This window comes from Aquarana catesbeiana, linkage group LG02 (assembly GCF_042186555.1).
Source record: "Aquarana catesbeiana isolate 2022-GZ linkage group LG02, ASM4218655v1, whole genome shotgun sequence".
Classification (NCBI taxonomy): Eukaryota; Metazoa; Chordata; class Amphibia; order Anura; family Ranidae; genus Aquarana; species Aquarana catesbeiana.
In genome coordinates this window covers 10,496,130-10,508,878 of record NC_133325.1, presented here as the reverse complement: position 1 = coordinate 10,508,878, position 12,749 = coordinate 10,496,130, and the positions used below count along the sequence as shown (strand labels likewise).

General features: G+C 56.3%; 1 protein-coding gene across 2 annotated transcripts in view; it reads right to left on the bottom strand.

The window, feature by feature from the left end:
* The window catches only part of PGAP2 (post-GPI attachment to proteins 2), a 41,124-nt gene extending 31,638 nt beyond the window's left edge, over positions 1 to 9,486 (bottom strand). For both annotated transcript variants that reach the window (XM_073612542.1, XM_073612543.1), the window contains exon 1: positions 9,350 to 9,486. In XM_073612542.1, coding sequence (XP_073468643.1) covers positions 9,350 to 9,351 — 2 coding nt within the window. In that variant the 5' untranslated portion in view covers positions 9,352 to 9,486. The remainder of the gene's footprint in view (positions 1 to 9,349) is intronic.
* Between the last annotated feature and the right edge of the window lie 3,263 nt (positions 9,487 to 12,749).

The following is a 12,749-nucleotide window of genomic DNA, read 5'->3' as shown; positions in this document are numbered from 1 at the left end:
CAGAGGAGGAGGGGTGTGATCAGAGGAGGAGGGGTGTGATCGGCGGAGGAGGGGTGTGATCGGCGGAGGAGGGGTGTGATCGGCGGAGGAGGGGTGTGATTGGAGGAGGGGGGGTGTGATCGGAGGAGGGGGGTGTGATCGGAGGAGGGGGGGTGTGATCGGCGGAGGAGGGGGATGATCAGAGGAGGAGGGGTGTGATCGGAGGAGGGGGGGTGTGATCGGAGGAGGGGGGTGTGATCGGAGGAGGGGGGGTGTGATCGGAGGAGGGGGGTGTGATTGGAGGAGGAGGGGTGTGATCGGAGGAGGAGGGGTGTGATTGGACGAGGGGTGTGATCAGAGGAGGGGGTGTGATCGGCGGAGGAGGGGTGTGATCAGAGGAGGGGGGGTGTGATCGGCGGAGGAGGGGTGTGATCGGCGGAGGAGGGGTGTGATCAGAGGAGGGGGGGTGTGATCGGCGGAGGAGGGGTGTGATCGGCGGAGGAGGGGTGTGATCAGAGGAGGAGGGGTGTGATCAGAGGAGGAGGGGTGTGATCGGCGGAGGAGGGGTGTGATCGGCGGAGGAGGGGTGTGATCGGCGGAGGAGGGGTGTGATTGGAGGAGGAGGGGTGTGATTGGAGGAGGAGGGGTGTGATCAGAGGAGGAGGGGTGTGATTGGAGGAGGGGTGTGATCGGAGGAGGAGGGGTGTGATTGGAGGAGGAGGGGTGTGATCGGAGGAGGAGGGGTGTGATTGGAGGAGGAGGGGTGTGATCGGAGGAGGAGGGGTGTGATTGGAGGAGGGGGGTGTGATCGGAGGAGGGGGGGTGTGATTGGAGGAGGAGGGGTGTGATTGGAGGAGGGGGGGTGTGATTGGAGGAGGAGGGGTGTGATTGGAGGAGGGGTGTGATCGGAGGAGGGGGGTGTGATTGGAGGAGGAGGGGTGTGATCGGAGGAGGGGGGGTGTGATTGGAGGAGGAGGGGTGTGATTGGAGGAGGGGTGTGATCGGAGGAGGGGGGTGTGATTGGAGGAGGAGGGGTGTGATCGGAGGAGGAGGGGTGTGATCGGCGGAGGAGGGGTGTGATTGGAGGAGGAGGGGTGTGATCGGAGGAGGAGGGGTGTGATCGGTGGAGGAGGGGTGTGATTGGAGGAGGGGTGTGATCAGAGGAGGGGGTGTGATCGGCGGAGGAGGGGGATGATCAGAGGAGGGGGGGTGTGATCAGAGGAGGGGGTGTGATCGGCGGAGGAGGGGTGTGATCGGCGGAGGAGGGGGATGATCAGAGGAGGAGGGGTGTGATCGGTGGAGGAGGGGTGTGATTGGAGGAGGGGTGTGATCAGAGGAGGGGGTGTGATCGGCGGAGGAGGGGGATGATCAGAGGAGGGGGGGTGTGATCAGAGGAGGGGGTGTGATCGGCGGAGGAGGGGTGTGATCGGCGGAGGAGGGGGATGATCAGAGGAGGAGGGGTGTGATCAGAGGAGGGGGGTGTGATCAGAGGAGGGGGGTGTGATCAGAGGAGGGGGTGTGATCGGAGGAGGAGGGGTGTGATCAGAGGAGGGGGTGTGATCGGAGGAGGAGGGGTGTGATCGGCGGAGGAGGGGGATGATCAGAGGAGGAGGGGTGTGATCAGAGGAGGGGGGGTGTGATCAGAGGAGGGGGTGTGATCGGAGGAGGAGGGGTGTGATCGGCGGAGGAGGGGGATGATCAGAGGAGGGGGGGTGTGATCAGAGGAGGGGGGGTGTGATCAGAGGAGGGGGGGTGTGATCGGCGGAGGAGGGGTGTGATCGGCGGAGGAGGGGTGTGATCGGAGGAGGAGGGGTGTGATTGGAGGAGGGGGGTGTGATCGGAGGAGGAGGGGTGTGATCGGCGGAGGAGGGGGATGATCAGAGGAGGAGGGGTGTGATCGGAGGAGGGGGGGTGTGATCGGCGGAGGAGGGGTGTGATCAGAGGAGGAGGGGTGTGATCAGAGGAGGAGGGGTGTGATCAGAGGAGGGGGGGTGTGATCGGAGGAGGAGGGGTGTGATCGGAGGAGGAGGGGTGTGATCGGCGGAGGAGGGGTGTGATCGGCGGAGGAGGGGTGTGATCGGCGGAGGAGGGGTGTGATCGGCGGAGGAGGGGTGTGATCAGAGGAGGGGTGTGATCGGCGGAGGAGGGGTGTGATTGGAGGAGGGGTGTGATCAGAGGAGGGGGGGTGTGATCGGAGGAGGAGGGGTGTGATCGGCGGAGGAGGGGTGTGATCGGCGGAGGAGGGGTGTGATCGGCGGAGGAGGGGTGTGATCGGCGGAGGAGGGGTGTGATCGGCGGAGGAGGGGTGTGATCGGCGGAGGAGGGGTGTGATCGGCGGAGGAGGGGTGTGATCGGCGGAGGAGGGGTGTGATCGGCGGAGGAGGGGTGTGATCGGCGGAGGAGGGGTGTGATCGGCGGAGGAGGGGTGTGATCGGAGGAGGAGGGGTGTGATCGGCGGAGGAGGGGTGTGATCGGCGGAGGAGGGGTGTGATCGGCGGAGGAGGGGTGTGATCGGAGGAGGGGGGTGTGATCGGTGGAGGAGGGGTGTGATTGGAGGAGGGGTGTGATCAGAGGAGGAGGGGTGTGATCGGCGGAGGAGGGGTGTGATCGGAGGAGGGGGGGTGTGATCGGAGGAGGGGGGGTGTGATCGGCGGAGGAGGGGTGTGATCGGCGGAGGAGGGGTGTGATCGGCGGAGGAGGGGTGTGATTGGAGGAGGAGGGGTGTGATTGGAGGAGGAGGGGTGTGATCAGAGGAGGAGGGGTGTGATTGGAGGAGGAGGGGTGTGATCGGCGGAGGAGGGGTGTGATCAGAGGAGGAGGGGTGTGATCGGAGGAGGGGGGGTGTGATCGGCGGAGGAGGGGTGTGATCGGCGGAGGAGGGGTGTGATCGGCGGAGGAGGGGTGTGATCGGCGGAGGAGGGGTGTGATCAGAGGAGGAGGGGTGTGATCGGCGGAGGAGGGGTGTGATCGGCGGAGGAGGGGTGTGATCGGCGGAGGAGGGGTGTGATCTGAGGAGGGGGGTGTGATCGGAGGAGGAGGGGTGTGATCGGCGGAGGGGGGTGTGATCGGAGGAGGAGGGGTGTGATTGGAGGAGGAGGGGTGTGATCGGAGGAGGAGGGGTGTGATCGGCGGAGGAGGGGTGTGATCGGAGGAGGGGGGTGTGATCGGAGGAGGAGGGGTGTGATTGGAGGAGGAGGGGTGTGATCAGAGGAGGAGGGGTGTGATCGGCGGAGGAGGGGTGTGATCGGCGGAGGAGGGTGTGATCGGCGGAGGAGGGGTGTGATTGGAGGAGGAGGGGTGTGATTGGAGGAGGGGTGTGATCAGAGGAGGAGGGGTGTGATTGGAGGAGGAGGGGTGTGATTGGAGGAGGAGGGGTGTGATCGGAGGAGGAGGGGTGTGATTGGAGGAGGGGGTGTGATCGGTGGAGGAGGGGTGTGATTGGACGAGGGGTGTGATCAGAGGAGGGGTGTGATTGGAGGAGGAGGGGTGTGATCGGTGGAGGAGGGGTGTGATTGGAGGAGGAGGGGTGTGATCGGCGGAGGAGGGGTGTGATCGGCGGAGGAGGGGTGTGATCAGAGGAGGAGGGGTGTGATCGGCGGAGGAGGGGTGTGATCGGCGGAGGAGGGGTGTGATCGGCGGAGGAGGGGTGTGATCGGAGGAGGAGGGGTGTGATCGGCGGAGGAGGGGTGTGATCGTCGGAGGAGGGGTGTGATCGGCGGAGGAGGGGTGTGATCGGAGGAGGGGGGTGTGATCGGTGGAGGAGGGGTGTGATTGGAGGAGGGGTGTGATCAGAGGAGGAGGGGTGTGATCGGCGGAGGAGGGGTGTGATCGGAGGAGGGGGGGTGTGATCGGAGGAGGGGGGGTGTGATTGGAGGAGGAGGGGTGTGATCGGCGGAGGAGGGGTGTGATCGGCGGAGGAGGGGTGTGATCGGCGGAGGAGGGGTGTGATCGGCGGAGGAGGGGTGTGATCAGAGGAGGAGGGGTGTGATCGGCGGAGGAGGGGTGTGATCGGCGGAGGAGGGGTGTGATCGGCGGAGGAGGGGTGTGATCGGCGGAGGAGGGGTGTGATCTGAGGAGGGGGGTGTGATCGGAGGAGGAGGGGTGTGATCGGCGGAGGGGGGTGTGATCGGAGGAGGAGGGGTGTGATCGGAGGAGGAGGGGTGTGATCGGAGGAGGAGGGGTGTGATCGGCGGAGGAGGGGTGTGATCGGAGGAGGGGGGTGTGATCGGAGGAGGAGGGGTGTGATTGGAGGAGGAGGGGTGTGATCAGAGGAGGAGGGGTGTGATCGGCGGAGGAGGGGTGTGATTGGAGGAGGAGGGGTGTGATTGGAGGAGGGGTGTGATCAGAGGAGGAGGGGTGTGATTGGAGGAGGAGGGGTGTGATCGGAGGAGGGGGGGTGTGATCGGAGGAGGAGGGGTGTGATCGGCGGAGGAGGGGTGTGATCGGCGGAGGAGGGGTGTGATTGGAGGAGGAGGGGTGTGATTGGAGGAGGGGTGTGATCAGAGGAGGAGGGGTGTGATTGGAGGAGGAGGGGTGTGATTGGAGGAGGAGGGGTGTGATTGGAGGAGGGGTGTGATTGGAGGAGGGGTGTGATCGGCGGAGGAGGGGTGTGATTGGAGGAGGGGTGTGATTGGAGGAGGGGTGTGATTGGAGGAGGAGGGCTGTGATTGGAGGAGGAGGGGTGTGATTGGAGGAGGAGGGGTGTGATTGGAGGAGGAGGGGTGTGATTGGAGGAGGAGGGGTGTGATTGGAGGAGGAGGGGTGTGATCGGAGGAGGAGGGGTGTGATTGGAGGAGGGGGTGTGATCGGTGGAGGAGGGGTGTGATTGGACGAGGGGTGTGATCAGAGGAGGGGTGTGATTGGAGGAGGAGGGGTGTGATCGGTGGAGGAGGGGTGTGATTGGAGGAGGAGGGGTGTGATCGGAGGAGGAGGGGTGTGATCGGAGGAGGAGGGGTGTGATTGGAGGAGGAGGGGTGTGATTGGAGGAGGAGGGGTGTGATCGGAGGAGGAGGGGTGTGATTGGAGGAGGGGGTGTGATCGGCGGAGGAGGGGTGTGATTGGAGGTGGAGGGGTGTGATTGGACGAGGGGTGTGATCAGAGGAGGAGGGGTGTGATTGGAGGAGGAGGGGTGTGATTGGAGGAGGAGGGGTGTGATCGGCGGAGGAGGGGTGTGATTGGAGGAGGAGGGGTGTGATTGGAGGAGGAGGGGTGTGATCAGAGGAGGAGGGGTGTGATTGGAGGAGGAGGGGTGTGATTGGAGGAGGAGGGGTGTGATCGGCGGAGGAGGGGTGTGATTGGAGGAGGAGGGGTGTGATCAGAGGAGGAGGGGTGTGATTGGAGGAGGAGGGGTGTGATTGGAGGAGGAGGGGTGTGATTGGAGGAGGGGGGGTGTGATTGGAGGAGGGGTGTGATTGGAGGAGGAGGGGTGTGATTGGAGGAGGAGGGGTGTGATTGGAGGAGGGGTGTGATCAGAGGAGGGGGGGTGTGATCGGCGGAGGAGGGGTGTGATCAGAGGAGGGGGGGTGTGATCGGCGGAGGAGGGGTGTGATCAGAGGAGGGGGGGTGTGATCGGCGGAGGAGGGGGATGATCAGAGGAGGGGGGGTGTGATCGGCGGAGGAGGGGGATGATCAGAGGAGGGGGGGTGTGATCGGCGGAGGAGGGGGATGATCAGAGGAGGAGGGGTGTGATCAGAGGAGGAGGGGTGTGATCAGAGGAGGAGGGGTGTGATTGGAGGAGGAGGGGTGTGATTGGAGGAGGAGGGGTGTGATTGGAGGAGGAGGGGTGTGATTGGAGGAGGAGGGGTGTGATTGGAGGAGGAGGGGTGTGATTGGAGGAGGAGGGGTGTGATCAGAGGAGGAGGGGTGTGATCGGCGGAGGAGGGGTGTGATCAGAGGAGGAGGGGTGTGATCGGCGGAGGAGGGGTGTGATCGGCGGAGGAGGGGTGTGATCGGCGGAGGAGGGGTGTGATCGGAGGAGGAGGGGTGTGATCGGCGGAGGAGGGGTGTGATCGGCGGAGGAGGGGTGTGATCGGCGGAGGAGGGGTGTGATCGGAGGAGGGGGGTGTGATCGGTGGAGGAGGGGTGTGATTGGAGGAGGGGTGTGATCAGAGGAGGAGGGGTGTGATCGGCGGAGGAGGGGTGTGATCGGAGGAGGGGGGGTGTGATCGGAGGAGGGGGGGTGTGATTGGAGGAGGAGGGGTGTGATCGGCGGAGGAGGGGTGTGATCAGAGGAGGAGGGGTGTGATCGGAGGAGGGGGGGTGTGATCGGCGGAGGAGGGGTGTGATCGGCGGAGGAGGGGTGTGATCGGCGGAGGAGGGGTGTGATCGGCGGAGGAGGGGTGTGATCAGAGGAGGAGGGGTGTGATCGGCGGAGGAGGGGTGTGATCGGCGGAGGAGGGGTGTGATCGGCGGAGGAGGGGTGTGATCGGAGGAGGGGGGTGTGATCGGAGGAGGAGGGGTGTGATCGGAGGAGGAGGGGTGTGATCGGCGGAGGAGGGGTGTGATTGGAGGAGGAGGGGTGTGATTGGAGGAGGAGGGGTGTGATCGGAGGAGGGGGGTGTGATTGGAGGAGGGGTGTGATCAGAGGAGGAGGGGTGTGATTGGAGGAGGAGGGGTGTGATTGGAGGAGGAGGGGTGTGATTGGAGGAGGGGGTGTGATCGGCGGAGGAGGGGTGTGATTGGAGGAGGGGTGTGATCAGAGGAGGAGGGGTGTGATTGGAGGAGGAGGGGTGTGATTGGAGGAGGAGGGGTGTGATCGGAGGAGGAGGGGTGTGATTGGAGGAGGGGGTGTGATCGGTGGAGGAGGGGTGTGATTGGACGAGGGGTGTGATCAGAGGAGGGGTGTGATTGGAGGAGGAGGGGTGTGATCGGTGGAGGAGGGGTGTGATTGGAGGAGGAGGGGTGTGATCGGAGGAGGAGGGGTGTGATCGGAGGAGGAGGGGTGTGATTGGAGGAGGAGGGGTGTGATTGGAGGAGGAGGGGTGTGATCGGAGGAGGAGGGGTGTGATTGGAGGAGGGGGTGTGATCGGCGGAGGAGGGGTGTGATTGGAGGTGGAGGGGTGTGATTGGACGAGGGGTGTGATCAGAGGAGGAGGGGTGTGATCGGAGGAGGAGGGGTGTGATTGGAGGAGGAGGGGTGTGATCGGCGGAGGAGGGGTGTGATTGGAGGAGGAGGGGTGTGATTGGAGGAGGAGGGGTGTGATCAGAGGAGGAGGGGTGTGATTGGAGGAGGAGGGGTGTGATTGGAGGAGGAGGGGTGTGATCGGCGGAGGAGGGGTGTGATTGGAGGAGGGGGGGTGTGATTGGAGGAGGGGTGTGATTGGAGGAGGAGGGGTGTGATTGGAGGAGGAGGGGTGTGATTGGAGGAGGGGTGTGATTGGAGGAGGAGGGGTGTGATTGGAGGAGGAGGGGTGTGATTGGAGGAGGGGTGTGATCAGAGGAGGGGGGGTGTGATCGGCGGAGGAGGGGTGTGATCAGAGGAGGGGGGGTGTGATCGGCGGAGGAGGGGGATGATCAGAGGAGGGGGGGTGTGATCGGCGGAGGAGGGGTGTGATCAGAGGAGGAGGGGGATGATCAGAGGAGGGGGGGTGTGATCGGCGGAGGAGGGGGATGATCAGAGGAGGAGGGGTGTGATCAGAGGAGGAGGGGTGTGATCAGAGGAGGAGGGGTGTGATTGGAGGAGGAGGGGTGTGATTGGAGGAGGAGGGGTGTGATCGGAGGAGGAGGGGTGTGATTGGAGGAGGAGGGGTGTGATTGGAGGAGGAGGGGTGTGATTGGAGGAGGAGGGGTGTGATTGGAGGAGGAGGGGTGTGATCGGAGGAGGAGGGGTGTGATCGGAGGAGGAGGGGTGTGATCGGAGGAGGAGGGGTGTGATTGGAGGAGGGGTGTGATTGGAGGAGGAGGGGTGTGATCGGCGGAGGAGGGGTGTGATTGGAGGAGGGGTGTGATTGGAGGAGGAGGGGTGTGATTGGAGGAGGAGGGGTGTGATTGGAGGAGGAGGGGTGTGATTGGAGGAGGAGGGGTGTGATCGGCGGAGGGGGTGTGATCGGAGGAGGGGGGGTGTGATTGGAGGAGGGGAGTGATCGGAGGAGGAGGGGTGTGATTGGAGGAGGAGGGGTGTGATTGGAGGAGGAGGGGTGTGATCGGCGGAGGAGGGGTGTGATCGGAGGAGGAGGGGTGTGATTGGAGGAGGAGGGGTGTGATTGGAGGAGGGGTGTGATTGGAGGAGGGGTGTGATTGGAGGAGGAGGGGTGTGATCGGCGGAGGAGGGGTGTGATTGGAGGAGGGGTGTGATTGGAGGAGGAGGGGTGTGATCGGAGGAGGAGGGGTGTGATTGGAGGAGGAGGGGTGTGATTGGAGGAGGGGGGGTGTGATTGGAGGAGGGGGGGTGTGATTGGAGGAGGGGTGTGATTGGAGGAGGAGGGGTGTGATTGGAGGAGGAGGGGTGTGATCAGAGGAGGGGGGGTGTGATCGGCGGAGGAGGGGTGTGATTGGATAGAGTCTCTGGTAGGATCTTCCTCTTTCTTAGGGTAATGATATGCCTGTATAACCACGCCCATTACAAATGATTGCCCCGCCCCTAATTAGTGGGACTTCTTTATTCCGTACGTGTTTCGTCTCTGTGTATCTTCTGGATATTTTCAGATATTATAATGTTCGTCTCTTTCATCTGATGGGACTTTTTATTAACATTGAAGTCAATGGGAGCTTCAGATCCCTAAAATCTTCTTCCGCTCCCAAAACTTTCACCTCCAGACATAAAACAAACTATAAAATGTTCTCCATATATTCCTCTATCTGAATTTATCTTTTCAGTTTTTGTTTAGTGATGATTTCAGGAAATGTTCTCCATTAATCAGAGAGTACAGGAGGGGGTGGGGGAGGGGGAGAGGTGGGGGAGGGGACAGACACACCATGGTACTGGTTTATAATGGAGGAACATGATGGGGGTTGTTGTTATTCCCTCACATTGTCCTCAGAAAATCCATTTTCCAGTCTCCGCCCACATTCACCATCCCCCCTCTGATCTCTATATATAGAATGTTCCGGAGATAATTGTCACATTTTATAAATATAAAGAAATAATAATAATGTATAAAAATCCTCTTGTGATTTTATTTAATCTTTTCTTTGGTTCTGTCACCTTTAATGGGGCGTGTCAGGAGGCGTGTCCTATCCTGTATATATTTGTTGGTAGGGGTCCCTCATTCTCCAATCACAATGTTGGGGGATGGGGGGGGGGGGGGGAGGGGATAACAAGGAATAAATCTCAAGGAATAAATGATGAAATGTTAGTAATGAGGATCTTCTGGATTCTTCTCCCATCCCCCACCATTCTTCCCCTCCCCCACACTCACAATCACACACTTACATGTTTCACTCCCCGGGAGATCTCCTCGTCTCTATATACATCCAGTCCGAAATGTCACACCGCCGCCATCTTCCTACACCCGGAACTACCCGCAGCAGGCTCCTCCCCCAACTTCACCAATCCCCCACAAATCACCGATAAAAGAGGAACCGAGAGATGGGGGAGGGAAGACCGAACACCGGGGGGGGGGGGGAGGGGAGCGAACACTACCGAGAAAGAGTACCGGGACTCGGGTGTACCAACATGGCGACCGCTCAGCAAATACTAAGGTGTACGAACATGGCGGGCGTCCACTACAATAATAAAATAACATAGAGGCGGCCCCTCGGCAAACAGTCATACTTAGAACTATAAAGGGAGATCAGCTGATCAGATTACCAACTAGAACGGGGAATCAGAAATATTGTTGGTGTACCAACATGGGGAATCCCCCTAAGTAAGGGTCAGTACAGATCACATGATCTCGTCTACCAATCACACAGCGCCTTACAGAACGATAGGGGGTAATACTATACACATTGCTGGTCTTCAGAAACATGGCGGACCTTCCAAAGTCAGGATCAATGTAGATCACATGAATCACAACCACCAATCCCAGAGCGTCTTAGAAAACAATAGAAGGAAGTATTGTGAACATCACTGATCTCAAGAAACATGGCGGACCTTCCTCAATTAGGGACAATGCAGATCACATGACCGTTCTCCACCAATCCCAGAACGATTCAGAAACATGGCGGCTGCGTGATCACATCCCAGGTGAGTTATTATTATTATTATTATTATTATTAGAGATTTCTATATTATACATTGTATGAGGGGGGAGGGGACAACACGATAGAGGAGGGACAGGGGGCGTGACTCATAGAGAGGGAGGAGTTATATCTTCTGATTGTAAATACTGACAGAGGATCTAATCCATCCATCCAATACTAATATATAGAGATCTCCATACAGAGGACACCGACATCAATAAATACTGACAGAGGATCTAATCCATCCATCCAATACTAATATATAGAGATCTCCATACAGAGGACTCCGACATCAATAAATACTGACAGAGGATCTAATCCATCCAATACTAATATATAGAGATCTCCATACAGAGGACACCGACATCAATAAATACTGACAGAGGATCTAATCCATCCATCCAATACTAATATATAGAGATCTCCATACAGAGGACTCCGACATCAATAAATACTGACAGAGGATCTAATCCATCCAATACTAATATATAGAGATCTCCATACAGAGGACACCGACATCAATAAATACTGACAGAGGATCTAATCCATCCAATACTAATATATAGAGATCTCCATACAGAGGACACCGACATCAATAAATACTGACAGAGGATCTAATCCATCCAATACTAATATATAGAGATCTCCATACAGAGGACACCGACATCAATAAATACTGACAGAGGATCTAATCCATCCATCCAATACTAATATATAGAGATCTCCATACAGAGGACTCCGACATCAATAAATACTGACAGAGGATCTAATCCATCCAATACTAATATATAGAGATCTCCATACAGAGGACTCCGACATCAATAAATACTGACAGAGGATCTAATCCATCCAATACTAATATATAGAGATCTCCATACAGAGGACACCGACATCAATAAATACTGACAGAGGATCTAATCCATCCATCCAATACTAATATATAGAGATCTCCATACAGAGGACTCCGACATCAATAAATACTGACAGAGGATCTAATCCATCCAATACTAATATATAGAGATCTCCATACAGAGGACACCGACATCAATAAATACTGACAGAGGATCTAATCCATCCATCCAATACTAATATATAGAGATCTCCATACAGAGGACACCGACATCAATAAATACTGACAGAGGATCTAATCCATCCAATACTAATATATAGAGATCTCCATACAGAGGACTCCGACATCAATAAATACTGACAGAGGATCTAATCCATCCATCCAATACTAATATATAGAGATCTCCATACAGAGGACACCGACATCAATAAATACTGACAGAGGATCTAATCCATCCAATACTAATATATAGAGATCTCCATACAGAGGACTCCGACATCAATAAATACTGACAGAGGATCTAATCCATCCAATACTAATATATAGAGATCTCCATACAGAGGACACCGACATCAATAAATACTGACAGAGGATCTAATCCATCCATCCAATACTAATATATAGAGATCTCCATACAGAGGACTCCGACATCAATAAATACTGACAGAGGATCTAATCCATCCAATACTAATATATAGAGATCTCCATACAGAGGACACCGACATCAATAAATACTGACAGAGGATCTAATCCATCCATCCAATACTAATATATAGAGATCTCCATACAGAGGACACCGACATCAATAAATACTGACAGAGGATCTAATCCATCCAATACTAATATATAGAGATCTCCATACAGAGGACACCGACATCAATAAATACTGACAGAGGATCTAATCCATCCAATACTAATATATAGAGATCTCCATACAGAGGACACCGACATCAATAAATACTGACAGAGGATCTAATCCATCCAATACTAATATATAGAGATCTCCATACAGAGGACTCCGACATCAATAAATACTGACAGAGGATCTAATCCATCCATCCAATACTAATATATAGAGATCTCCATACAGAGGACACCGACATCAATAAATACTGACAGAGGATCTAATCCATCCATCCAATACTAATATATAGAGATCTCCATACAGAGGACTCCGACATCAATAAATACTGACAGAGGATCTAATCCATCCAATACTAATATATAGAGATCTCCATACAGAGGACACCGACATCAATAAATACTGACAGAGGATCTAATCCATCCATCCAATACTAATATATAGAGATCTCCATACAGAGGACACCGACATCAATAAATACTGACAGAGGATCTAATCCATCCAATACTAATATATAGAGATCTCCATACAGAGGACTCCGACATCAATAAATACTGACAGAGGATCTAATCCATCCAATACTAATATATAGAGATCTCCATACAGAGGACACCGACATCAATAAATACTGACAGAGGATCTAATCCATCCAATACTAATATATAGAGATCTCCATACAGAGGACTCCGACATCAATAAATACTGACAGAGGATCTAATCCATCCAATACTAATATATAGAGATCTCCATACAGAGGACACCGACATCAATAAATACTGACAGAGGATCTAATCCATCCAATACTAATATATAGAGATCTCCATACAGAGGACACCGACATCAATAAATACTGACAGAGGATCTAATCCATCCATCCAATACTAATATATAGAGATCTCCATACAGAGGACTCCGACATCAATAAATACTGACAGA